This window comes from Vipera ursinii (genome assembly GCF_947247035.1).
Source record: "Vipera ursinii genome assembly, chromosome: 3".
Classification (NCBI taxonomy): domain Eukaryota; kingdom Metazoa; phylum Chordata; class Lepidosauria; order Squamata; family Viperidae; genus Vipera; species Vipera ursinii.
Genome location: NC_139516.1, coordinates 112,102,053 through 112,129,652, shown reverse-complemented (window position 1 = coordinate 112,129,652; position 27,600 = coordinate 112,102,053). Strand labels below are relative to the sequence as shown.

Below are 27,600 nucleotides of genomic sequence, written 5' to 3'. Positions count from 1 at the left end.
TAACATACAAAAGTGCAGAAAGAATTGTATGCATCCAGACTTTTGATGAGACCAGGGCCTTTTTTGTCATAGAACGCTCAGAACGGAGTTCCAGCACCTTTTTTGTATGGAACCTTGTAGGGTAGGCAAGGTGGGTTGTATGACACATGTGAGTTCCGGCACCTTTTTCTTTTACAAAAAAAGCACTGGATGAGACACATCAGTTAAAAAAAAATCACCTTTTAAGAGTTAGAATATTAAAAACCATTGACGGCTTTGAAGAATTCAGAGTCACTTACAAGAATCTGATGCATGTGTCCTGCCTTGCTTTATCCACCAAATTGTTTTGATATGTTTTAATAGTTATTTATTTGTTTACAGTAAAGCTATGTCAGTGCTACCATTGAGATAGAAAATATTTTAAGTTATCCCAGGATATCTCCAATGAAGATAGTGGGTTTGAAATGTCCATTTAACAAATTAATTTTAGTTCATACTTTTTCATTTTATAAATAAATCTCTCTTGCTAAACAGTTTTATCAAGCAACCTTACCAGAAACTGTGTCCACATTTTGTCATGTAAGCTTCTTCAATCATATCAAAGCAGATGGGGCTTGAAAAGGAAAGAAAAGCATATAAATACTGATGAAGGTTTATAAACAAACATCCTTTCTTTTAATGGAAGAGGCAGAGAGAAAGGAATGAACCCAAGAGTTGATTAAACATTTGTTACACACCACCAGCATTGAGAAGCCTCTACGAATCTCTTAACAGAAAGCCCAGAGACCAAACGCTAATCATTTATATGACTTAAAATCTAAAGAAAAATCTAGAAAAATATGCGGACACTTAAAAGATATGATACAGAAGACATTTAAATACACATCCAAGTAACAAATTATTTCTTCATGTATGTACCTGGAAAAAGTGATTGATAGAAGTTATCTCAGGTACCACACTTTTAATTTAAATAGGGACCCGAGTCCTTGCTGCGACTGCACCCCCAGCCTCACCCCACGACCACCCCGCAGCCCTGCTCTCCCGCCACCCCCAAAAAACACAACGGGAGTAGCAGCACCTCCCCCACCCGTCCCGCGCCACTCACCATACGAAATCGTTGCTTTTGTCCTCGTAGGAATTCAGAAGGCCGTTGCAAAGCGGAGTCAGTAGCGGCCTCTTCCTGGCGCCACTGCCGCTGCTGGCTGTGCTACTGCCGCTCCCGACTCGGGTCCCCGCCAGGCGAGAAAGGCCCCCGCCGCAGGAGGAGGAGGAGGATCCAGACACAGCGGCCGCCACCAACACGGGTCGCGAAGGCACCGCTGATGTGCCCGTCGCCATCGCCATCGCGGTGCCCAAGCAGGCCGAGGTGGTGACCGAGGAGGTCGAGGAGGAGCCCGGAGGGGCCGCAGCACCCGGCCCGGCCGGAGGGTGCTGCGGCGATGGCCTGCTTCCGGACATTGCCGAGGCCTGCCTGGGCCAGCTACGGCGGCGAAAACGAGCCTTTCCTCCTCGCGAATCAACGCATCGCTTCCCCACCACCGCCACACACGCAAACACGCAAACACACACGCACACACACAGACAGACCAAGTGCGGGCAGAGAGGAACAATAAGGCTTCTACAGAGAAAATACAAACTCTCACCGTCGTCCCGCCTCAGGAAGCCAGTTCGCCGAATCTGATTGGTTCCCAGACTCCCGCTGGCTGTCCTCCTCCCTATCCGAAAGCAAAAGGGGCGGGGAAATACCTCCCGCTTGTCGAAATTTACCAAGACGCATCCTGCACTTCGGAGGCGGGACTAACAACGACGCATGCGCCGCTGAAGAACCTCCTTGCTCCCTCTATGGCAGGGGTAGGCAACCTTGGCTCTTTTATGGACTTCAACTCCCAGAATTCCTGAGTCCGTGAGTCATAACCGATTGTGGGGTTCGCCTTCCTTACCGACAACGTCGTGCGAGGAAGCGATTGAACTGTCGTCGGCAAACTCCTCAATTTCCAAAACCCTAGTCCTACGTAGGTTCAGTTTGCGCGGCTGCAGCCTTCAGACACCTAAAATTTCCGATTATGACTTGGGTTTGGCCTTCGTTCTGTGGTCCCGCTCAACTATTGCCTTCATTAGATGGAGAAGGACATCAATTTCTGGGGGAAGGGGTGGTGGTTGTTGTTTTCATAAAATGCCTTTGGGGGCTACTAAACAAGTTGGCACTTTTTCCCTTTGGAGATCAGTTAGATTTCTGCATATTTATTGGCAAACCACCTGTTTTAACAAAACTCAATTATTATCAAATTGGCCAGGTTTTACAGTTTTAGTGTGCAATAGCCATTGACATTGCATTGTCTGCTGATTATGTCTGTCTTTTCTTGCAACAGCTGAAACCTTTGGTTTTAGCAAGAGAGAAACGTAACTGAGATGGAATACCAGGATATAGCCCAAATCTGCAAAGATAAGGTCAGGAAAGATAAGGCTAAGAACGAACCCAAACTTGCAACAAACGTCAAAGATAATTTTTAAAAAAGTTATTTCAACATATAAATAACAAGAAAATAGTCAAGGAAACAGTCCACTAAAGAGAAAAGATGGCAAGAAAGTTAATATGCAGTAGAGAGAAGGCAGAGCTGCTTAACTCATTCTTTGCATCAGTCTTCACACAAAAAGAAACTATATGTAAAGTCCTGCCTCAACCAAGAAAGCAGAACTCTTGAAGCAGGCAGTTTGAAAAGGACCTTTCATTGAGAGATAGTGATAGCAAGAGAGCAAAGCAAGATCTAAAGTTTTCCTGCACAAATTGCTACATTAAAACTTTTCACAAAACCCCACCCCATAGCCCAACTGTCCAGTTTGTGTTTGTCCAATCCACAGTGCAAAGTTGTTATGGGAACTGGAGCTGATAAGGGACGGTTACCAGGCGCTTCACCAGATCTCACAATTGACTGGAGATAAGACAGATGGCCCCTGGGACATTCCATTCTCCTTCTCACACCAAAGTTGAAGAAGAACAATACAGAGGAAGTATAGCCCGAAGCCCCCTCCCAGTGGCTACAAACTTCCTCCCTCCCACCATAATTACAGAGCCCCAAAAAAGAAAGATTGAAGGAGTTTCTGACACTATAGTCCAACCTACCGAAAACTAACCATAAAAGACAGACTAGGAAAAAAATTAAGCAAGAAAATGGTTAGAGAATACCTATCTCATCTTGACAAATATAAATCACTGGGACCTGATGGTTTACATCCCAGAGTTCTTAAGGAGCTGGCAGATGTTATTGCAGATGCAATATGTGATATCTTTCAAAAATCCTAGTTGGAAACTGATCAAAGAGAGAAGCAACCTGGAACTAAGAAGAAATTTCCTAACAGTGAGAACAATTAACAAGTGGAACAGCTTGCCTCCAGTAGTTGTGGGTACTTCGTCAGTGAAGTTTTTTAAGAAGAGACTGGACAGTTACTTGTCTGAAATTGTATAGGGTCTCTTGCTTGAGCAGGGGGTTGAAGACCTTCAAGGTCCCTTCCAACTCTTCTGGTAGATTGATAGTACTGTCTTCCTCAACTGGGACTGAGTCATCTTTGCTTTCAGAGTCATCAGCTTCTTACAGCCGGATATGTTTGGAATAATTCAGAGGCTATGAGCATCCATAGTGAAGGTGTATTTTTTTACCCCTTCTATGAAAAGCTATGTATATGTGACTCTAAACTCAAAATAAAATCTGCAGGCCCTACTGGTGGAGGATAAGAGATGGACAAACTTTTCAGAAGGAAGGGTTCTCACAGTGTCAAAACTTGTTCCGTCTGTCACATTCCTGAGAAGAACAGCCTTGTGGTCCAAAGATTAGGGGGTTGTGATATTGAAACAGCAACTGTTCGTCCACAACATGGGTATCAAACTTGATCATATCATGTGTTGTATACTGACTTTTTTTTTGCATTTGCGGAGCCGGGTCAGTGTGGCCTGTGTGGGACACATCTGTTCTGTACCAGCCTGCTACCGGCCCTGCAGAAAAGACAGGGACAACCCCTTTTACAAGAGGCTGGAACTAAGCCTGCCAAATTTATTAACATAAAAACATAAACAGAGCAAAGAGAGCAAACACGAACCATGAAACAGGAGCTATTCAAACGGTTGCCTTCAGCAAACCAGCCCTCCCACACATTCCCCTTTTAAACGGTTCAGGGCGTGGCTTCTCTCTGCCTTCTTCCAAGGTGCCCCATTGCCTTCCTCTGTTTACTTCTGATTGACTGCCTCCTGCGTCAGGCATCCTTGAACAGGGCCAGCTGTGGGTCATCTTCATCCACGCTGTCAGGCTCACACAGTTGGGTCTGTGTCGTGACCAGATGGGAGGGGCCTGGCTGAGGGCTCTGTGGAGCCTCAATATTATTCTCAGCAAGCTCTTCAACACCCCTCTCCTCCTCCTCTGAATCGTCCGACCCAACTGCCAAACCCACAGGCTGACCCTGAATCACAACAACATCCAACCCACAGGCTGCCAGTTTGATACCCCTGCTCCACAACAATATTCACACTGTTGAGGTATTTTAATTGAAAGATCCAGTGATTGGCAGTTGATAGCCAATTGTGTTCAGCTTGATTTCAGCTGCTCAAATGTATCATGTCTATCCACTAGTGTTCTTAGTAAAAGGAGATTTCCATGGCAGATGACATTGTTACTTTCTATTACCATTCTCTGGATTATGATTTAGTGCACCATCTTTTTTTAAGTTATGACTCCTCAGCTTTCTTAGTCTCAAAAATAAAGCACCCTCAAGTTTCTCTCGCACCACTCTTGAAATTGCTTTTCCTTTTCTCTTTTTCCTTTTTTTTGGGGGGGGGGTGTATCTTTTTTGTTGTTTTAGTTCATTTAGTTCATTTCCCAGAAACTTCCTTAGTCTCTGCTTCCTGGCTGTTGTTACCATTAAAACTTTTTATTCCTAATATTTCTGTCATTATGCCATGTCCTATACTCTGAAACAATAGAGAATAGGTCTTGATTTTTTCAGCTATTTGAAAAGTGTTAATTGTGTCTCCATCATTTTTAAAAATCTCAATTATATTCAACTCTTTAAATTCTAAGAATTTAGAACCATCGTTTGGAAACAGTGCTGATGTAGGCTAAAATTACATTTTGTCTTATTTGGTAGCACATCATCTGCACAGTCCTTCCCAACAGCCTTGTGGCGGGGAATCTCCCTGAAAGATCTAACTCAGGTCACACCACAGGCAAGGAAAGGCTGTCTGAATTCAGTGAGGTCCCAGGAGTTCCCAACTACCTTCAGACTATGGCCCATAACTGTTGGGCATGGAAGTCTGAGCACTTTCCTAATAAGGCATCCCTTCCCTTCCACATAGGCCTTGTTATGCTAGCAATGCTGCAGTCAATCAATCAATTAATCAGAATAGACCTTGAAGGGATATTGGAGGTCTTCTAGTCCAACCCCCTGCTCAGACAGAAGACCATATACCATTTCAGACAAGTGATGAGCAGTCTTTTCTTTAAAACCTCCAAAAACTTCTGACAGCAAGTTGTTCCACTGGTTAATTGTCCTGTCTCTTAAGAAGTTTCTCCTGAATTCCAGGTTTTACTCTATTGTAAAATAAAGTGATGTATAGTGTTGTGACAATTGTACCACTACCTACAGAAATTGAGGCATTTTTAAACTGCCTGTACTGCTTGTAAGCATGTTCATGAGACATTGTTTAATCTCATTGTAGTCCTTACTGCATTGGCAAGCCGTTTAGCCATTGTTTAATCTTATTGTAGTCCCTACTACAATGGCACGTCTGTAAAGGTCGATTAATGTCATTCTAGCCACCTTGAATTTATAGCATTATTATTTATTATTTTTTGTTATTATTTTATTATGGTTGTTGGGAGTGACTCATAAGTCTTGACTGCTGTTAAGCTTATTAAGGGGTATTATAGTCTGATCCTAGGAGGAAGGGGTGTTATGTATTGGGCTGGGGGGATTACACCACGTGCGTTGCTGGAGAGCTAACGGCTCTCCAGCAACCCAGGCAGGCTGTCTCCGGTCCTGCAGTTGGTCAGCCCCAGGCAGCAAACATGGGTTCAAACCTATTGGCTGCCACCTTAGGGCTAGGCTATATGTTGTGGCTGGGTGCAGCCCAAGCTCAAGTACAGTTCCAGCAAGAATAAAAGAATGACTTTCTCTGTACTCAGCCTTGTGTCTTCATTCCTGTTCTTTGCCTTGTGATTCTCGTGTCTTTCTATTATATTTCTCTGTGTTGTTCTCTTCTCCTAACTCTCTTTCTTCTAATTCATCTTCATTGCCTAGGGTGCTGCTAGAAAAACTCTTCTGCTTTGTCAATCGTATCTAGCCTGTATCTTTTTCTTGCCAGGTCACCAGAATCGCTTCTGGCATCAGCCACCTAAAATTGATGTTCTGTTTTATTAATTTCGATGTGATATGTTGGTAGGGCCTTCTCAGGCCTCTTACCCTTCTGGGAACTTGTTTGAGAACAGTTAGTTGTTTGCCTCCCATGGCATCACCTCTTCTATGGATCTTTGCCCTGCTGGGCTTAATTCCACCGATGAGGCTTGGATTATCTGCCTTCTTCCAGTCCCAACTGTTGTTAGATTTGGGATGCTTGTCATCTTTCGAAATGACGTCAACCAACCCTCCCACTTATGCACAATCTTTGTCTTTCCCTCCACCACACCTGGAGAATTTATTATTCTTCCAAGGTTATAGTCACTAGTGCCTTATATCTTAACAATGATATATTTTCTAATTTTATGGGAATAGTTTGAAATACAAAGAGTATTTTCGGTAAGATGTTCATTTTAATTGTAGCTATTCTTCCCAGCATTGAAAGTTGAAGATTTTTCCAATTTTCTAAGTCTAGTTTTATTTGTTTTAGTAACTTTACATAGTTATCCTCTTTTATTGTTGGACATCTTGCTATTAAATAAATTCCCAAATACTTAACTTTTTTAACTATTTGAAGGTTTGTTTTTTTTTCAAGTTGCATTTTCTGTTTTTCTTTTAAGTTCTTTATCAAAACTTTGGTTTTTTCTCTATTTATTAGCAAACCTGCATTTGTATTCATTTACAAATAGAATATGTTCTTAAAATTTAATTTGAAATGTATTGGTGTTGAAATAATTAGTGCACACATATACCTAAAACCAGTTTATTACATTTGGCAATTGTACTAAAAAAATTGTCAACCAATATAATTCATTTAATTTGAAATCAAGTAAAAATTGATTTAAATTATTTTATTAAAACAATGGTAATTCTTTTATAAGAAGTTGGCTCAAACAAAATGAAATTTAATGACATTGTGCATTGTGCATGTTTCCTCAAAAAAATCTTAATTAGGGTTTTCTGACAAAAATAATATTTTCTACATAATCTGGAAAGATATATATTTGATAGAAGATGAATAGTGAAAAAAATAGGTTTCTCAGATGAAAAGCCAGCAGTGTTAAGTTACTGTTAACCCCAAATTATACACTCACACATACTTACACACACAGACACACACAGACACACACACACACACACACATACAAACACAGGACAGTTATACAAAGAAAATATAGCTAAATGTTACTGATTATTGCTGTTTTTAAAAATATGGGAAGTGGGTCAGAGAAGTTTAGTTAAAAAATAGTGGACATGGTATATTATGTGTAACTATTTTACACCACACTGAAGAAGCTTCTTGAATGAGAAGCAAAATGTTTTCAAGGAAAAAAAATTATTTTTATTTATTTATTTATTTTAATTCCATTTATATCCCGCCCTTTCCGAAGACTCAGGGCGGCTTACAAGCTTAGCAGTAGCCTTCATTCTATGTATATGCCTGCTTATTAGGACTCCCCCCCCCAAGCGGCATTATTACAAAGTCAGCTTATTGCCCCCAACAATCTGGGTCCTCATTTTACCTACCTCGGAAGGATGGAAGGCTGAGTCAACCTTGAGCCTGGTGGGATGCGAACCTGCAATAATTGCAGGCAGCTGGTGTTACTTAAGGAGGCATTAGCCCACTGCTCCACCAAGGCTCTGACAAAAGTGATGATTTGGCAAAGGAAAAAAGCTAGAATAAGACTCAAGAAGAATGGAGTTTAGACCATCTTATTGAAATCTGAAACAGAATGTACTTAAATAGATAAGATGTGTATGTTGAACACAATCTTTTTTAAACTTGGTTTTTTAACTTTTGTATTTTTGGTTTTTAATTACCCTGTAAACCCCCCTGAGTCCTCCGGGAAAGGGCGGTATATAAATGTAACAAAATAAATAAATAAATAAATTGTGAATGCTTTCTATTGCATTCCTTAAATACCATATTTATTCTATCTTATCCGAAGAGACCTTGAGTATTTTTATGGTTATCAATGTAACAGGAAGATAAGGAAGAATGCTTTGGAAGCATAAGAACATAATTGCATTTCTAAATGTTCTACGGTAATTAATAATAATAATAATAATAATAATAATAATAATAATAATAATAATAATAATAATAATAATAATATAAAGTTGGAAGGGACCTTGGAGGTCATCTAGTCCAACCCCCTGGTCAGGCAGGAAACCCTATACCATTTCAGTCAAATGGCTGTCCAGTCTCTTCTTAAAAACCTCCAGTGTTGGAGCATTCACCACCTCTAGAGGCAGGTTGTTCCACTGGTTAATTGTTCTAACTGTCAGGAAGTTTCTCCTTAGTTCTAGGTTGCTTCTCTCCTTGACTAGTTTCCATCCGTTGCTTCTTGTCCTGCTTTCAGGTGCTTTGGAGAATAGCTTGACTCCCTCTTCTTTGTGGTAGCCCCTGAGATGCAAAGGAATAGTGCATTGCAGAGGAATCTGATTTGTGATGTGTGCCATGTGTTCAAGTAATGTAGCTTGAAAAATAATGGCAGTTGCATATATACATATGGTATGGTGATTTCTTCAGTCAACAAATTATGAAGCCCACCACACCTCATAGAACTACAATATGCCACTGAGGTGCTCATCTGGATATTATATAGTATGAATAATATTTACCTTAGAACATTAGCATACTTGAACAAAACAACTGGAGTCATTTGAGATTTTATAGGCTCTTCAACTCAAGCTATCAGACTTCACAGCAGGACATGACTCAATTAATTTAGAATCCTTTTTGCACACAAAAATAAAACTATATATACAACAGATGAAAGGCCCTTTGCAATGTAAAAAATTGTTGATGACAAGTGTTCATTGGTTATGAAGCTCATGTTGTAATGCCATAGTCCATTAGGAAAACAGTATGTCACTCGGTCCAAAAAAGCCCAAGTGGTTCTGGAAAACCAAAATTGTAAAGACTTGGTGACATATTTCCAGTTTGTTCATTTGGTCATTTTGATGTTAGTAACATGAGGAGCAGCAGAAATGAGAGAAAGGTGTACACCAAGATGGGATGGGATGGGATGTTTCAGGCCCTTCTTTAAGGCTATCTCAAGCTATTCATTTACATATTGCTGCGATTCTTCTATGGATTCCTAGAGCCATTCCTCCAAGGATGCTCATCTGAGGTTTTTTTCAGAAATGTTTGTAGCCATGCTTGCATATCTTCTGGGTGCAATAAAACTATGCTTTCTCAAACTTGCTAAAGATATTTGAAGCCATCCATCCATCCTTTCTTTCAGAGGAAGCAGATCCTATCCAAATCACTCTCCTTCCTCTTTTCCTCTACTTTTCTTCTTTCTTAGTTTTCCTCGAGACTCGAACTTTTGTAGATGTTGAATGGCTGTAATAGATGCTTCAATCCATTCTTTCACATCTAAATCACATGTTTCTGGTCCTTCCTCTTGAAGGTGATTTATGGATACTTCCAACCAGCCATTCACATCCTCCGCGGATGACTCAGCACATCCCTCTTGAAGGTTGATCAGGGATGCTTTTAGCCATTCTGCCAAGGTCTCTCCTGACAGTTTAGCAGAATCTTCTTTCAGCTTTTCCAGAGTTTGCTGAAGCCATGTCAGTACATTTTGCCTGGCTTCTTTGGATTTTTTGATTTTGAGGCTGTCTACTGAAGCTTTAAGCCATTGCTCCTTTAGTTGATATCCCACCATTTGAGGCTTCATTTTTTGAAGAGCTTCTGAGTCATCTTCCATAATGACTGCACTTGTTTGGCAGGCACTCACAGAGCCACTTTTGTATTCGCTGCTATTAGGTGATACCATCTGGGAGTTGTCCATCGATGACATGCAGCAGCCCTTCCTCAGTTGCTTCTCTCTAGAAAAATCAGAAGGTTAAATGTGAATGTGCACCACCAACAAAGCATTCTTAGTTAAAAATAATTGGAACTGATTTATAACTGATGATTTCCTGATTTATCAGGAAACTCACTGTAGTATATAAATATTGTTGGGCAGCGGGGGGTTGGGGGTTGAAAGATCTCTCCTATAGATACCTTCCCGACTCTTAGATTTGTATATGTAAAAGTGTAATGAATCCTAATTCGTTTCCCCCCCCCCTAAGTTAAGGGGAATTTAAGGTCTTTCCAAGATTTCTAAGTTAAGGAGAATTTATTATGAAATTCTGGAACAGGAATTCATGGTGGCTATCTAACAAATTCCTCACCTGCACAGTTTTTCCTCATACGCTCTGCAGAGCATCTCTTTCTCATCGGTTAGTTCAATATTTTTGAACACGAGCATCTCAGCCTTCATTCGGAGCTCTTCATTCTCTGATGACATTTTTGAAATCAATGTTATCTTTCTGTAAGTTACAAGGACCACAGAGAAATTAGCCCACGTGATTTTTTCCTTGAATTATTAAGTGTAACTACATTCTTAATTATTTTTACATTCCATTATATCTGTTGCTCTTCTCTTATTCACTAATACATAGATATAAAAGAATGGAATATTTCTTTTATCCATTATATCTGGGCTCAGGGCTCCAACAAATAAATCTGAATTTGAAAGAAAACGTCAGGATTGCTATGTAAATACGTATTTCTTACCTACAAAGTTCATCGTTAAGGTCATTAATTTCTCTTAGGAGATCTTTTCTTTCTTCACTGTATTTCAGACACTTGCGGTTGACACTCTGATACTCTTGTCGGAGGTTCTCTAGTTGTACAGACTCATCTGAACTACTATTTCTGTAAAATATCAAGAGCAGAGGGAAATTAGCCCACTTAGGGTTTTTTATTTGAGTCATAAAACTTGTTTAAAATTAAAACTAATTGAAATAACTGATATTTTGTTTACAATACAATTTTTATAATTTTAATTAATGTAGTTTTTGCTATTTGTATTAAAACAGCTACCAAGCTCTTCTTACAGGAACAAATGCTGCAATTATTTACTGGGTACTTTGGAAATGCTCAGTAAAAGTGATGAAGCAGTAAATCTACCTCTGTTATATTCTAAAGGGGTTTGATTAGCTCCTTCAGCATTAAAGTTAAGATTGCTATATTTAGGAGTTTGATTAGTACAAGTTAATGGTTGTCCTTTCAGTATCTAGCATTTGACAATCCATTATTATCACCAAGGAATCTTCAGATCTTAAAGACATTTTTTTTCTTTTTTCTCTTACATACTAGAACAGGCACAAGCCAATTCAAAACAATTTCCAGAAGAGTGGGCCCAGAATTTTCAAGAAGTTATCAAAATGGACACTTGGGAAAAGATCTGGGTTAGAAATGTAAAATTTACACAGGCCCAAAATTTAAGAGAGAATTTTTATAAAATGTTTTATAGGTGGCACTTAGAACCTAAAAAATTAGCAAGTATGTATCCCAACTGCCAGCCCAAATGTTGGAGGTGTAGCTGTGAGGATGCAACTTATTTTCATATATGGTGTACTTGTAAAAAGGTTAAAGCTTTTTGGATTAAAATTTGGTGGAATATGCAAAAGATATTTAAGAAAAGGATAAAGTTTTCTATCTTATTCTATCTTATCCGAAGAGACCTTGAGTATTTTTATGGTTATCAATGTAACAGGAAGATAAGGAAGAATGCTTTGGAAGCATAAGAACGTAATTGCATTTCTAAATGTTCTACGGTAATAATAATAATAATAATAATAATAATAATAATAATAATAATAATAATAATAATAATAATAATAATAAATAATAATAATAATAATAATAATAATAATAATAATAATAATAATAATAATAATAATAATAATAATAATAATATAAAGTTGGTAGGGACCTTGGAGGTCATCTAGTCCAACCCCCTGGTGGTCAGGCAGAAAACCCTATACCATTTCAGGCAAATGGCTGTCCAGTCTCTTCTTAAAAACCTCCAGTGTTGGAGCATTCACCACCTCTAGAGGCAGGTTGTTCCACTGTTTAATTGTTCTAACTGTTAGGAAGTTTCTCCTTAGTTCTAGGTTGCTTCTCTCCTTGACTAGTTTCCATCCGTTGCTTCTTGTCCTGCTTTCAGGTGCTTTGGAGAATAGTTTGACTCCCTCTTCTTTGTGGTAGCCCCTGAGATGCAAAGGAATAGTGCATTGCAGAGGAATCTGATTTGTGATGTGTGCCATGTGTTCAAGTAATGTAGCTTGAAAAATAATGGCAGTTGCATATATACATATGGTATGGTGATTTCTTCAGTCAACAAATTATGAAGCCCACCACACCTCATAGAACTACAATATGCCACTGAGGTGCTCATCTGGATATTATATAGTATGAATAATATTTACCTTAGAACATTAGCATACTTGAACAAAACAACTGGAGTCATTTGAGATTTTATAGGCTCTTCAACTCAAGCTATCAGACTTCACAGCAGGACATAACTCAATTAATTTAGAATCCTTTTTGCACACAAAAATAAAACTATATATACAACAGATGAAAGGCCCTTTGCAATGTAAAAATTGTTGATGACAAGTGTTCATTGGTTATGAAGCTCATGTTGTAATGCCATAGTCCATTAGGAAAACAGTATGTCACTCGGTTCAAAAAAGCCCAAGAGGTTCTGGAAAACCAAAATTGTAAAGACTTGGTGACATATTTCCAGTTTGTTCGTTTGGTCATTTTGATGTTAGTAACATGAGGAGCAGCAGAAATGAGAGAAAGGTGTACACCAAGATGGGATGGGATGGGATGTTTCAGGCCCTTCTTTAAGGCTATCTCAAGCTATTCATTCACATATTGCTGCGATTCTTCTATGGATTCCTAGAGCCATTCCTCCAGGGATGCTCATCTGAGGTTTTTTTCAGAAATGTTTGTAGCCATGCTGGCATATCTTCTGGGTGCAATAAAACTATGCTTTCTCAAACTTGCTAAAGATATTTGAAGCCATCCATCCATCCTTTCTTTCAGAGGAAGCAGATCCTATCCAAATCACTCTCCTTCCTCTTATCCTCTCCATTTCCTCTTTCTTAGTTTTTCTCGAGACTCGAACTTTTGTAGATGTTGAATGGCTGTAATAGATGCTTCAATCCATTCTTTCACATCTAAATCACATGTTTCTGGTCCTTCCTCTTGAAGGTGATTTATGGATACTTCCAACCAGCCATTCACATCCTCCGCGGATGACTCAGCACATCCCTCTTGAAGGTTGATCAGGGATGCTTTTAGCCATTCTGCCAAGGTCTCTCCTGACAGTTTAGCAGAATCTTCTTTCAGCTTTTCCAGAGTTTGCTGAAGCCATGTCAGTACATTTTGCCTGGCTTCTTTGGATTTTTTGATTTTGAGGCTGTCTACTGAAGCTTTAAGCCATTGCTCCTTTAGTTGATATCCCACCATTTGAGGCTTCATTTTTTGAAGAGCTTCTGAGTCGTCTTCTCTAATGACTGCACTTGTTTGGCAGGCACTCACAGAGCCACTTTTGTATTCGCTGCTATTAGGTGATACCATCTGGGGGTTGTCCATCGATGACATGCAGCAGCCCTTCCTCAGTTGCTTCTCTCTAGAAAAATCAGAAGGTTAGATGTGAATGTGCACCAACAACAAAGCATTCTTAGTTAAAAATAATTGGAACTGATTTATAACTGATGATTTCCTGATTTATCAGGAAACTCACTGAAGTATATAAATATTGTTGGGCAGCGGGGGGTTGGGGGTTGAAAGATCTCTCCTATAGATACCTTCCCAACTAACTCTTAGATTTGTATATGTAAAAGTGTAATGAATCTTAATTCGTTTCCCCCCTCCCCTAAGTTAAGGGGAATTTAAGGTCTTTCCAAGATTTCTAAGTTAAAGAGAAATTATTATGAAATTCTGGAACAGGAATTCATGGTGGCTATCTAACAAATTCCTCACCTGCACAGTTTTTCCTCATACGCTCTGCAGAGCATCTCTTTCTCATCGGTTAGTTCAATATTTTTGAACACGAGCATCTCAGCCTTCATTCAGAGCTCTTCATTTTCTGATGACATTTTTGAAATCAATGTTGTCTTTCTGTGAGTTACAAGGACCAGAGAGAAATTAGCCCACGTGATTTTTTCCTTGAATTATTAAGCGTAACTACATTCTTAATTATTTTTACATTCCATTATATCTGTTGCTCTTCTCTTATTCACTAATACATAGATATAAAAGAATGGAATATTTCTTTTATCCATTATATCTGGGCTCCGGGCTCCAACAAATAAATCTGAATTTGAAAGAAAACGTCAGGATTGCTATGTAAATACGTATTTCTTACCTATAAAGTTCATCGCTAAGGTCATTGATTTCTCTTAGGAGATCTTTTCTTTCTTCACTGTATTTCACACATTTGCGGTTGACACTCTGATACTCTTGTCGGAGGTTCTCTAATTGTACAGAGTCATCTGACCTACTTTTTCTGTAAAATATCAAGAGCAGAGGGAAATTAACCCACTTAGGGTTTTTTATTTGAGTCATAAAACTTGTTTAAAATTAAAACTAATTGAAATAACTGATATTTTGTTTACAATACAATTTTTATAATTTTAATTAATGTAGTTTTTGCTATTTGTATTAAAACAGCTACCAAGCTCTTCTTACAGGAACAAATGCTGCAATTATTTACTGGGTACTTTGGAAATGCTCAGTAAAAGTGATGAAGCAGTAAATCTACCTCCGTTATATTCTAAAGGGGTTTGATTAGCTCCTTCAGCATTAAAGTTAAGATTGCTATATTTAGGAGTTTGATTAGTACAAGTTAATGGTTGTCCTTTCAGTATCTAGCATTTGACAATCCATTATTATCACCAAGGAATCTTCAGATCTTAAAGACATTTTTTTTCTTTTTTCTCTTACATACTGGAACAGGCACAAGCCAATTCAAAACAATTTCCAGAAGAGTGGGCCCAGAATTTTCAAGAAGTTATCACAATGGACACTTGGGAAAAGATCTGGGTTAGAAATGTAAAATTTACACAGGCCCAAAATTTAAGAGAGAATTTTTATAAAATGTTTTATAGGTGGCACTTAGACCCTAAAAAATTAGCAAGTATGTATCCGAACTGCCAGCCCAAATGTTGGAGGTGTGGCTGTGAGGATGCAACGTATTTTCATATATGGTGTACTTGTAAAAAGGTTAAAGCTTTTTGGATTAAACTTTGGTGGAATAGGCAAAAGATATTTAAGAAAAGGATAAAGTTTTCTATCTTATTCTATCTTATCCGAAGAGACCTTGAGTATTTTTATGGTTATCAATGTAACAGGAAGATAAGGAAGAATGCTTTGGAAGCATAAGAACGTAATTGCATTTCTAAATGTTCTACGGTAATAATAATAATAATAATAATAATAATAATAATAATAATAATAATAATAATAATAATAATAATAATAATAATAATAATAATAATAATATAAAGTTGGAAGGTACCTTGGAGGTCATCTAGTCCAACCCCCTGGTCAGGCAGGAAACCCTATACCATTTCAGGCAAATGGCTGTCCAGTCTCTTCTTAAAAACCTCCAGTGTTGGAGCATTCACCACCTCTAGAGGCAGGTTGTTCCACTGGTTAATTGTTCTAACTGTCAGGAAGTTTCTCCTTAGTTCTAGGTTGCTTCTCTCCTTGACTAGTTTCCATCCGTTGCTTCTTGTCCTGCTTTCAGGTGCTTTGGAGAATAGTTTGACTCCCTCTTCTTTGTGGTAGCCCCTGAGATGCAAAGGAATAGTGCATTGCAGAGGAATCTGATTTGTGATGTGTGCCATGTGTTCAAGTAATGTAGCTTGAAAAATAATGGCAGTTGCATATATACATATGGTATGGTGATTTCTTCAGTCAACAAATTATGAAGCCCACCACACCTCATAGAACTACAATATGCCACTGAGGTGCTCATCTGGATATTATATAGTATGAATAATATTTACCTTAGAACATTAGCATACTTGAACAAAACAACTGGAGTCATTTGAGATTTTATAGGCTCTTCAACTCAAGCTATCAGACTTCACAGCAGGACATGACTCAATTAATTTAGAATCCTTTTTGCACACAAAAATAAAATTATATATACAACAGATGAAAGGCCCTTTGCAATGTAAAAATTGTTGATGACAAGTGTTCATTGGTTATGAAGCTCATGTTGTAATGCCATAGTCCATTAGGAAAACAGTATGTCACTCGGTCCAAAAAAGCCCAAGAGGTTCTGGAAAACCAAAATTGTAAAGACTTGGTGACATATTTCCAGTTTGTTCATTTGGTCATTTTGATGTTAGTAACATGAGGAGCAGCGGAAACGAGAGAAAGGTGTACACCAAGATGGGATGGGATGGGATGTTTCAGGCCCTTCTTTAAGGCTATCTCAAGCTATTCATTCACATATTGCTGGGATTCTTCTATGGATTCCTAGAGCCATTCCTCCAGGGATGCTCATCTGAGGTTTTTTTTTCCAGAAATGTTTGTAGCCATGCTTGCATATCTTCTGGGTGCAATAAAACTATGCTTTCTCAAACTTGCTAAAGATATTTGAAGCCATCCATCCATCCATCCTTTCTTTCAGAGGAAGCAGATCCTATCCAAATCACTCTCCTTCCTCTTTTCCTCTACTTTCTTCTTTCTTAGTTTTCCTCGAGACTCGAACTTTTGTAGATGTTGAATGGCTGTAATAGATGCTTCAATCCATTCTTTCACATCTAAATCACATGTTTCTGGTCCTTCCTCTTGAAGGTGATTTATGGATACTTCCAACCAGCCATTCACATCCTCCGCGGATGACTCAGCACATCCCTCTTGAAGGTTGATCAGGGATGCTTTTAGCCATTCTGCCAAGGTCTCTCCTGACAGTTTAGCAGAATCTTCTTTCAGCTTTTCCAGAGTTTGCTGAAGCCATGTCAGTACATTTTGCCTGGCTTCTTTGGATTTTTTGATTTTGAGGCTGTCTACTGAAGCTTTAAGCCATTGCTCCTTTAGTTGATATCCCACCATTTGAGGCTTCATTTTTTGAAGAGCTTCTGAGTCGTCTTCGCTAATGACTGCACTTGTTTGGCAGGCACTCACAGAGCCACTTTTGTATTCGCTGCTATTAGGTGATACCATCTGGGGGTTGTCCATCGATGACATGCAGCAGCCCTTCCTCAGTTGCTTCTCTCTAGAAAAATCAGAAGGTTAGATGTGAATGTGCACCAACAACAAAGCATTCTTAGTTAAAAATAATTGGAACTGATTTATAACTGATGATTTCCTGATTTATCAGGAAACTCACTGTAGTATATAAATATTGTTGGGTAGCGGGGGGTTGGGGGTTGAAAGATCTCTCCTATAGATACGTTCCTGACTAACTCTTAGATTTGTATATGTAAAAGTGTAATGAATCCTAATTCGTTCCTCCCCCCCTAAGTTAAGGGGAATTTAAGGTCTTTCCAAGATTTCTAAGTTAAAGAGAAATTATTATGAAATTCTGGAACAGGAATTCATGGTGGCTATCTAACAAATTCCTCACCTGCACAGTTTTTCCTCATACGCTCTGCAGAGCATCTCTTTCTCATCGGTTAGTTCAATATTTTTGAACACGAGCATCTCAGCCTTCATTCGGAGCTCTTCATTTTCTGATGACATTTTTGAAATCAATGTTGTCTTTCTGTGAGTTACAAGGACCAGAGAGAAATTAGCCCACGTGATTTTTTCCTTGAATTATTAAGCGTAACTACATTCTTAATTATTTTTACATTCCATTATATCTGTTGCTCTTCTCTTATTCACTAATACATAGATATAAAAGAATGGAATATTTCTTTTATCCATTATATCTGGGCTCCGGGCTCCAACAAATAAATCTGAATTTGAAAGAAAACGTCAGGATTGCTATGTAAATACGTATTTCTTACCTATAAAGTTCATCGCTAAGGTCATTGATTTCTCTTAGGAGATCTTTTCTTTCTTCACTGTATTTCACACATTTGCGGTTGACACTCTGATACTCTTGTCGGAGGTTCTCTAATTGTACAGAGTCATCTGACCTACTTTTTCTGTAAAATATCAAGAGCAGAGGGAAATTAGCCCACTTAGGGTTTTTTATTTGAGTCATAAAACTTGTTTAAAATTAAAACTAATTGAAATAACTGATATTTTGTTTACAATACAATTTTTATAATTTTAATTAATGTAGTTTTTGCTATTTGTATTAAAACAGCTACCAAGCTCTTCTTACAGGAACAAATGCTGCAATTATTTACTGGGTACTTTGGAAATGCTCAGTAAAAGTGATGAAGCAGTAAATCTACCTCTGTTATATTCTAAAGGGGTTTGATTAGCTCCTTCAGCATTAAAGTTAAGATTGCTATATTTAGGAGTTTGATTAGTACAAGTTAATGGTTGTCCTTTCAGTATCTAGCATTTGACAATCCATTATTATCACCAAGGAATCTTCAGATCTTGAAGACATTTTTTTCTTTTTTCTCTTACCTACTAGAACAGGCACAAGCCAATTCAAAACAATTTCCAGAAGAGTGGGCCCAGAATTTTCAAGAAGTTATCACAATGGACACTTGGGAAAAGATCTGGGTTAGAAATGTAAAATTTACACATGCCCAAAATTTAAGAGAGAATTTTTATAAAATGTTTTATAGGTGGCACTTAGACCCTAAAAAATTAGCAAGTATGTATCCGAACTGCCAGCCCAAATGTTGGAGGTGTGGCTGTGAGGATGCAACGTATTTTCATATATGGTGGACTTGTAAAAAGGTTAAAGCTTTTTGGATTAAAATTTGGTGGAATATGGAAAAGATATTTAAGAAAAGGATAAAGTTTTCTCTGCAATTGTTTTTATTGGGTATTATTACAGATACTACTGTTATAGATACAAAGTTGATGTTGAATTTAATTACGGCAGCGAGACTTTTAGTAGCACAATATTGGAAGAAGGAAGCACTGCCGACTATAGAAGAGTGGACTTTGAAAGTTTCTAACTTGGCGGAAATGGCAAAGATTTCAGCATATTTGAAAGATCAATCGCAACAGAGATACATTGTGGAATGGAGAAGATGGATTGAATATATTCAGAATAAATATGGGACTAAAAAGTATCATTTAGCATTTGAATAAGTAGCGGATTTTTATGATGTATAATTAGTTAGTAGTTATTTTATTAATATTTTGACTATGGAGTGTTAAAGTGTGATAGAATTTAATGTTTTATTATTGTTGTTCGCATATTTTAGATTATGCTTGTTTGTATTATTATACCCTGTATTCAGCTCTGGGAAGTCGGGGAGGGGGGAGGGGAGGGGAGGGGGGTTGGGGAGAGGGGAGGGGGAGGAGGGGGTTTTTTGTATTCAAAAATATATTGTAAAACTTTTCAATAAAAAAATTCCAGAAGCAAAGTTTCTGATGTGTACAGAATGATGGATGAGATTGAATTTGTGAGGGTTGAAATAAAGAACAAAGTGGAAGCCTGGACCTGGCGTGATTGGAAAGCACACTAGTAGGTGGGAGATAAAACCAAGGATTCCTAAACATAGGTGATTGGGCCACAAAGATTCCCTGTGAACAGATTCGTGATGTTTAATACCCATCTGGGACCCAGTGATCTCTTCTCTTGCTATTGCTTTAATAAAACACAAAGTCTCTAAAAATGAAAATCTTTAAAGTAACAAGGCCTTGCTGAGGTCAGAAAAAGGCACTAGATAATGCTTGGAGAGCCAGAACATTTGGAACAAGTTAAAAAGAGTCATTATTGCTTTTCCCTAACATTTTTCCAGGCAACATAATTCATCCCAGAATGTTGTATAAAGTACGACCAGAGGAAGGAGCTAAGGAGAATTTAATATGAAATTCTGGAAGAGAAAGTCAGCTTTGCTGTCTAAACATTTCTTACTTCCTCAACTTTTCTTCATATTCTGCACAGAGTTCCTCTTTTTCTTTCGTCAGTTGGAGATTTTTGTTTATGAGCTCCTGATTTTTTAATTGAAGCTCCTCCTTTTCCATCAAGAGTTTTGAAATTTCCATTGTCTTTCTGTAAATTATGAAAAACAGAGAAATTAACCCGCTTAGGTTTTTTACTTGAATTATCAACCTTTTTCTTCAGTTAAAAATATAAAAAGTAAAAAATACCTTCATGGGTCTGGGGGTTGTACGTACATATAAAGGAAATAATGCTTTAACCATTTGTTTTTATTTTTCGTATACATTCCACGAAAGGCATAAATCAATTCAAAATGATTTCTAGAAGCAAAATAAAGTTATGGATGTAGGAGAAGGGGAAAGTTCTCATTTCTCACAAATGCCTAACTGTCAAAACATCCAACAGATTTCTTCCTCAGTGATTAAGGCAGTATCTTGTTTATGAGGGAGCGTGAGATAAGAAAAGTATTAATACAATTGGCAGTCATTATGAGAGGATCTGTTTAAAAAACAAATTCAACTGTTGCTATTCCTAGCTTATTTTCCAAGTTTTACTAGAATACAATTTTCATCATTTCCCTTCTGTTGTGAGGAGAAAGTTGTCAAATTTACCAAAACGCTCTTCAACATTCAAAGCAGTGTCCTTCCCCATGCTGCTTTCATTCCGCTTCATTAATCCAGAATTGGCTTAATTCACAGTTTACACCAGTCTGTAGCTAGCACAAATGTCCCTCCAATTATTTTCATTTGTGAGAAATGAACAATTGCCACCATATCCTCCTTAATATGCTCGAGGACTTCAGCACTTATAATGGGGTGAGCTCTGAGCTCCATTATTTGCCCCAGCTCCTGCCCACCCAGCAGGAAATGCAAGTAGATTAATAGGTACCACTTCAGTGGGAAGGCAACAGCATTCCATGTACCTTTGATGTATAGCCATGTTGGCCACATGAATATGGAAATTGTCTTTGGACAATGCTGGCTCCCTCGGCCAAGAAACGAGATGAACACTGTGCCCTAGAGTCAGACATGACTAACAGGAAACCTTTACCTTTACTCTGAAGTAAAATCTTTACAGTTATAATTTCACTGAATGCGGTGTTCTTCCTACTCGATAATCTGACTGTATTGCAAGAAATGCCAAACTCTCTGAAATTCCACTGCTGATGTATGTATGTATGTATACATTTATTTATTTATTTATTTATTTGATACAATGGCCAATCCCATTGTCAATGTAAAAATTATGAAAGTTGTGCTTAAAGTGTGAACGTGGCAGGATTAAGCTGTGATTATCTCATAATAAGTAACTACAAGATAAACTAGGTGAGCATTAAGAGTCAACACTGACTTGATGGCTGATAATCCATGAAGATAATAAACAGCAAATTGTTACTAAATACTTTTCAGAAGTTATTCTGGAGAGGATATCTAAAATGTCTTTGTACCACATAAAGACATTTTCAACTGTGCCAAAACTTACATAAAACTCTGTTCCCTTGCTCTCTTCAGATCCACTTCTAGTCTTTGTGTTTTTGTCTGAAGAATCTGGAAAAGCCAAAATACATTAAACGTCAGGGATATATTTCTACAACAGCCCACTCACTTCCACACACTTTCCTCCCACTCACCCTGGGCTTCTTCTCCTCTTATTATGACATGAAATATTTCTCGGTAATGCACACTCAAAAGATTCCTCAGATGCTAGATTGCGTACCTGATGGGAACGCATCTTGAAATTTAAATCGTGGCCTGCTGGTTCCTTGTGGCCCACATGCATCTTGATGTTTTCAGGATGCCTGGAAACCTGCAAGTTCCGTGAAGAATAAAAAACATAAAATAAATTGTGAATCAGATGTTTGCTTGATAAATTTTCCTTCATTAAGAAAATTTCCTTAAGGATATACAAGGAGAAGAATTACATGAATTTGTTTTCCATAGGTTTTCCATAAATTCTCTATGATATCAGTGTAAAGAGGATATTAGTTTAATCTTCCTCTTTAAGAGAAGAGTCTGGAGTGTAGACAAGCATATTTCTGCATATTAAAATCCATACATGTCAGTATCTGCACACACATGTCCAACTCCCAATTTACTGCTTTCGTTATTCAATAGAGGAAATAAATATTATTTATGCTGGAGTAGAAAAAGAAATATCTAGCTTTAGTTAATTTGTTTAGGAAATGTAAAACACAGTATCTGACACAAAATACGAACCATCTAAATTTTATGTCACTGTTATTGGTATTGTATGTGGCCAAAGAAACTAGCTAATGTGGCAAAGAAGAAACCAACCAAGAATTAGCATGAACTCTGATAATTTCCATTCTTTGTTAAAAATTACAAATAAAGTTAAGAAATTTAGTTTGTATTGAGTAGATATGTGTATGAATCTCATATAAGTAACAGAAATATAAGGCAAACATATAAAATATTCTGCATAGTATATAAAATATACTGCACATGCATTACCAGTTGTGAAAAAAACATTTATTCTGAATTTATCTACATTTTTCCCATAAATTTATTTTAAGGTGAGCTTAAAATCTGAACTGTATAGCTATAAAATCTGGGGGATTATTTTGATACGGCTCCTGTGACACCAGGCTGAATCAGCCATAACTAAAGATGAAGCATGAATGAAAGCAGAAAGTGAAGTCGGGAATCTCATCCCAAACTTCCCTTCATGGAGGGAGGTAAGAAGGAAAGGAGTTGTTAAAGAAACAAAACAAAAGAAGGTCCCCTGAACAGACAAAGGAAGACCCTCAACAAAGTAAGAACTTTGGGGGAAGAAAAAGGGGTCCTGAAACCCAGCCCCTCCTTGAATCATTTTAGCAATGTCTTGCAAAAATATTGGGGAAGGGACCATCATTTTTTTAAAAAAAATGATGTACTTTCCATTTTAGCAGCTTAAGAATAGACTTCAGTTTATTTCTCAAGGAAATAAAGATCACCTAACCAGAAGTAGTATACTGTATACTCCTTGTATACTGACTATAACTATGGATTATATACCTCAGCGTGTCTCTGTGCTTCTCTGGCAGATGACAGAAGAGGAAGTCTATCACTTTTTTCCTGCAATGACAAAATACCCTCTTTTAAAAGACAAAAGACAGTGATTAAAAACGCTAATTTTTCTAACAGCTTTTTATGACTTGGATTGATGTTAAACATAGTTTCTTCATCTTTAAATCTTAGATACCAACTGGCATCTAAACTTTGCACCCTTGTCTCGAAATTCACACTACTGAATAAAAGAAGCTTTTGATATTCCTCTGTCTGTACTGATAGCAGCATTTAATGTAAAGTGTAGTTGCAGTCTCTGCTGACATAATTTGTATTTTCCCTTTTCATACCTTTTAGAGCCTGATGGGTTGGAGAAATGAACAGCCTGATAATTGTTTTGTGGCATTTTAGTCATCTCAGTCAATTTAATATTAATTTTCTTTCTCTGCAAGAGTGGATCAAAAATCTTAAAGGGAATATCTAAAGCTGGTCTACCACTTTGCTTTTTAAATGTTCTCTTTAAATACGTGAAGTTCCTGAAATAAAGAATGAATTAAAGGGGGTACAGTCTGGGATTAGTAGGCATGGGACATGTCTATGGAGATTCGCAGTCATCCAGGCCATGGTTATCCCCAAGGTGTTTTTTCAAGAGGCAACTGGACTTCCTCTTTTTCTTCTCCTGGAAAACATTTCACGTCTCATCCAAGACGCTTTTTCAGTCAGAGAAGCTTCTTGGATGAGAATCTAAACAACTTCCAAGTGTGTGTGTGTGGGGGGGAGAAACTCCAGTTACCATTCGAAAAAGACCTTTGGGATAGGAATGGGGCAGATAGTCCTTCTACTATTATCCCCAAACAGCCCTTTCATTTTAACTGAAAAGTTCAGAGAAAACAAACAGTATTCCTGCTAAAGTCATATAAAATCTCCATTAGCAACTTGGCTTATTAAATATGTGAAATCAGTATTTTCAGTGACTTAAGGTAGCTCTGCAAGTTCACTGACTCATTCATCCAATTTATATGGCTGCCCAAAATGCAACAGTGAGTCTGCTGCTCTCAAATTTCTTTATATCCCATCATACTTGTGTGACAATAGCGTTTACTGTGATAGCCTATGAACAAATGTTTTCTCTTACATCTTTTTTAAGACGTTTCATGTTTTCTCTTAATTTTTTCAGCAAATTGCCTTCCATCGCAAAATCAGTGATGGCAGCTAGAAGATAAAATAAAAGGTGAAAAAGCAGAATAGCATAAATATTTTTATTTTCAAAAACTGGAATGCAGGTCTTGAGAAACAATGTTTAGAACAGCACACAATTTTTAAATTGCATTTATCCTCCAGTTCCTCTAATCCACGGGTCCCCCAACCCACGGTTCGTGGACCAGCATCAGGCTGCGGCATGCCAGAAACCAGGCCATGCAAACAAGGAAAGCCACATCTGTGGGATGCAGGCAGTACATGAAACCAGGGCCCCTCCGCTCCACAGAAAAACCTCTCTCCACGGAACTGGTCCCTGGTGCTCAAAAGATTGGAGACCACTGCTCTGATTTGAATGATCCTTTAGGACAATGGTTGAACATTTAAAGTAACATAAAAAGATAAGGAAATAAATAATGTTTCTGTCCTAAAGGATTTAGAGTCACAAGGATGAAAAATGTGATTGGTAAATTAAAATCCAAACTATAAAATCATTGGCCCCTAAAGACCATACTAAAAAATAAGTGTTTTTACTTTGTGTATTTTATAAAAACAGAGTTGTAGGAAAAGGCAACTGCTCCAAGAGAGCCTTTTAAACTCTGGGAATGATGGAGGAAAAGGCCATCTTCTATCTGCCTTATAGATCAGTCTCAAAAAGCAGCACAACTTCTGGGCTTCTCCTGCAGAGTTCAACATCTGCTGAAAGGCATTCTCTTAGGTAGTCAGGCTCTTAAGTGCTTCAAAGGGTAACTCCCATTGCCTCCCCTAATAACAACCAGTCCAGTCTTCCTGGATAGCAACTGGTTGCCCATCCCTCTCCAAGAGTTTTCACTTTCCTTTTTTGTTTCCACTAAATATTTGGCTCATTTAAGCTCACGCTTAAATGGACTTCTGAAGATGGTACAGGACAGGAAGGCCTGGAGGAACGTTGTCCATGGGGTTACAATGGGTCAGACACGACTTGGCAACTAACAACAACAAATATTTGGCATTTGTATTCCAATTGATAACATCCCACTAGTCCCCAGCTACTTTTCAATTTCCTGTAAGTTACAGGGGGAATTTATGATTTTTTTCATGAAGGCAGATGTGCGAGTCAATTCAACATGTGGGATATATTCTTGTTTCCCTAGGTGAATTCCACCTATTAAATTGTTTCTAGAAGCTTCAACCTACATTTTCCTTTGCAACAAAAGCATACCTAAACCCCACTGAATTCAGCTTTCCTATTTATTTAACATATATCTGGCCCATCTTACTAAGAGGCAACACTAGGTGGCTAAACCAAATAAAACATTAATATGTTAAAACAAGAAATATCAACACTAATATTGTTTTTAAAATGTAAATCCTAGTATCTAGGGCAGGGGTCCCCAACCTGTGGGCCCTGGCCTGTTAGTGGGCCATGGACTGCTGGCCATCAGGCCACAGGACAGGCTGGCCAGTGCACACACCTCCATTCACTTGTGCTAGCGCTGCAGCCATGGGGCGCAAAAACAGGACACTGCACCACAAGATGCAAAAATGGGCAGCTACTGTGCCTTGGAGTGCAAGAACGGGCTGCTGCTGCACCACAGATCACAACAGTGGGCTGCTGCCTTGCTGCGGGGTGCAAAAATGGAATGTTGTCACCCCACAGGGTGCAAAAATAGGCCACTGCCGTGCCATGGGGTACAAAAATAGACTGTTGGTGACCTCTGATCTAGGGGATACAACAATGAATCTGCTGAACTATCTAAAGGTAAAGGTAAAGGTTCCCCCGCACATGCGTACTAGTCGTTTCTGATTCTAGGGGCCAGTGCTCATCTCCGTTTCAAAGCCGAAGAGCCAGCGCTTGTCCGAGGACGTCTCTGTGGTCATGTGGCCAGCATGACTAGACGCCAAAGGTGCACGGAATGCTGTTACCTTCCCACTGTAGTGGTCCCTATTTTTCTACTTGTATTTTTACGTGCTTTCGAACTGCTAGGTTGGCAGAAGCTGGAATGAGTAACAGGCGCTCACTCTGCTACGCGGCACTCAGGATTCAACCCGCCAAACTGCCGACCATCTGATTGACAAGCTCAGCAGCCTAACCCACTGAGCCACCACATCCCTCACTGAACTATCTAGAATGATCTTTATAACTGGCCATGAATATTTTCCATGAAGAGTCTTTTCATTCAAAGAACATTTTTCTCTTTTACACAGACACAAACAATTCAAAATAATTTGTAGAGATAAACTTTTGGATTCAATGTGTGGTAAAAGTTCTTACTTTGTTCCCAAATGCCAATCTGTAAAGATAGCCCAACAAGTTGCTTTCTCACAGTTTAGGTAGTAGCATTTTGTGAAATTGCATGAGATCAATAAAATTTGCAATAGTGATTAGAGTTTCATCTGAAAAAAAAACCCTCAACTATTGCTATTTGCAGCTCTTTTTCTCCAAAACCTGATCAGAACAGACGTCGTGAATACAGTACCTGAGGTCCTTAGTATTCAATATTCATTCTATAATTTATCTCCCTTTAAGATGGGGATTGGCAACAGAATTTTACAAACATCCATCAAGGTGTCTGTCACCCAATTTTGATGTAAAAACTAAATACTGAAAGCAAAATTTCATACCTTAGTACCTCAGCACTTCAGCACCTTAGCACTTCAGCACCTGAGCACTTCCGTTATTTAACACTCAGCACTTCAACTGTTCAACACCTCAGCTCCTCAGCACCTCCGCACCTCAGCTCCACAGCACCTCAGCACCTCAGTACCTTAGTACCTCAGCACTTCAGTACCTCAACACTTCAGCACCTTAGCACTTCGGCACCTGAGCACTTCAGCTGTTCAATACTCAGCTCCTCAGCCATTCAACTGTTAACACCTCAGCTCTTCAGCACCTCCCCACCTGAGCACCTTAGCTCCACAGCACCTCAGCACTTCAGTACCTCAGCACTTCAGCTGTTCAGGTCCTCAGCACTTCACCACCTCAGCACCTCAGTACCTTAGTACCTCAGCACTTCAGTACCTCAACACTTCAGCACCCTAGCACTTCGGCACCTGAGCACTTCAGCTGTTCAACACTCAGCTCCTCAGCAATTCAACTGTTCAACACCTCAGCTCCTCAGCACCTCCGCACCTCCGCACCTCAGCTCCTCCACACTTCAGCACTTCAGCTCCTCACCACAAGGGTTGAAATGCTAGATACACACACATATATATAT

At 38.5% G+C, this 27,600-nt stretch overlaps 1 protein-coding gene across 3 annotated transcripts in view; it reads right to left on the bottom strand.

Moving 5' to 3' along the window:
* COP1 (COP1 E3 ubiquitin ligase) overlaps window positions 1-21,991 on the bottom strand; it is a 125,443-nt gene extending 103,452 nt beyond the window's left edge. For 2 of the 3 annotated variants that reach the window (XM_083360607.1, XM_083360608.1), the window contains exons 1-2: window positions 1,085-1,640; window positions 533-592 (exon numbers count right to left, since the gene is read on the bottom strand). In XM_083360607.1, the coding sequence (XP_083216733.1) occupies window positions 533-592; window positions 1,085-1,437 (413 nt within the window). In that variant the 5' untranslated portion in view covers window positions 1,438-1,640. Of the gene's footprint in view, window positions 1-532; window positions 593-1,084; window positions 1,641-21,683; window positions 21,749-21,917 lie in introns of those variants that run through there. The other variant, XM_083360609.1, reaches the window with a different exon arrangement.
* Between the last annotated feature and the right edge of the window lie 5,609 nt (window positions 21,992-27,600).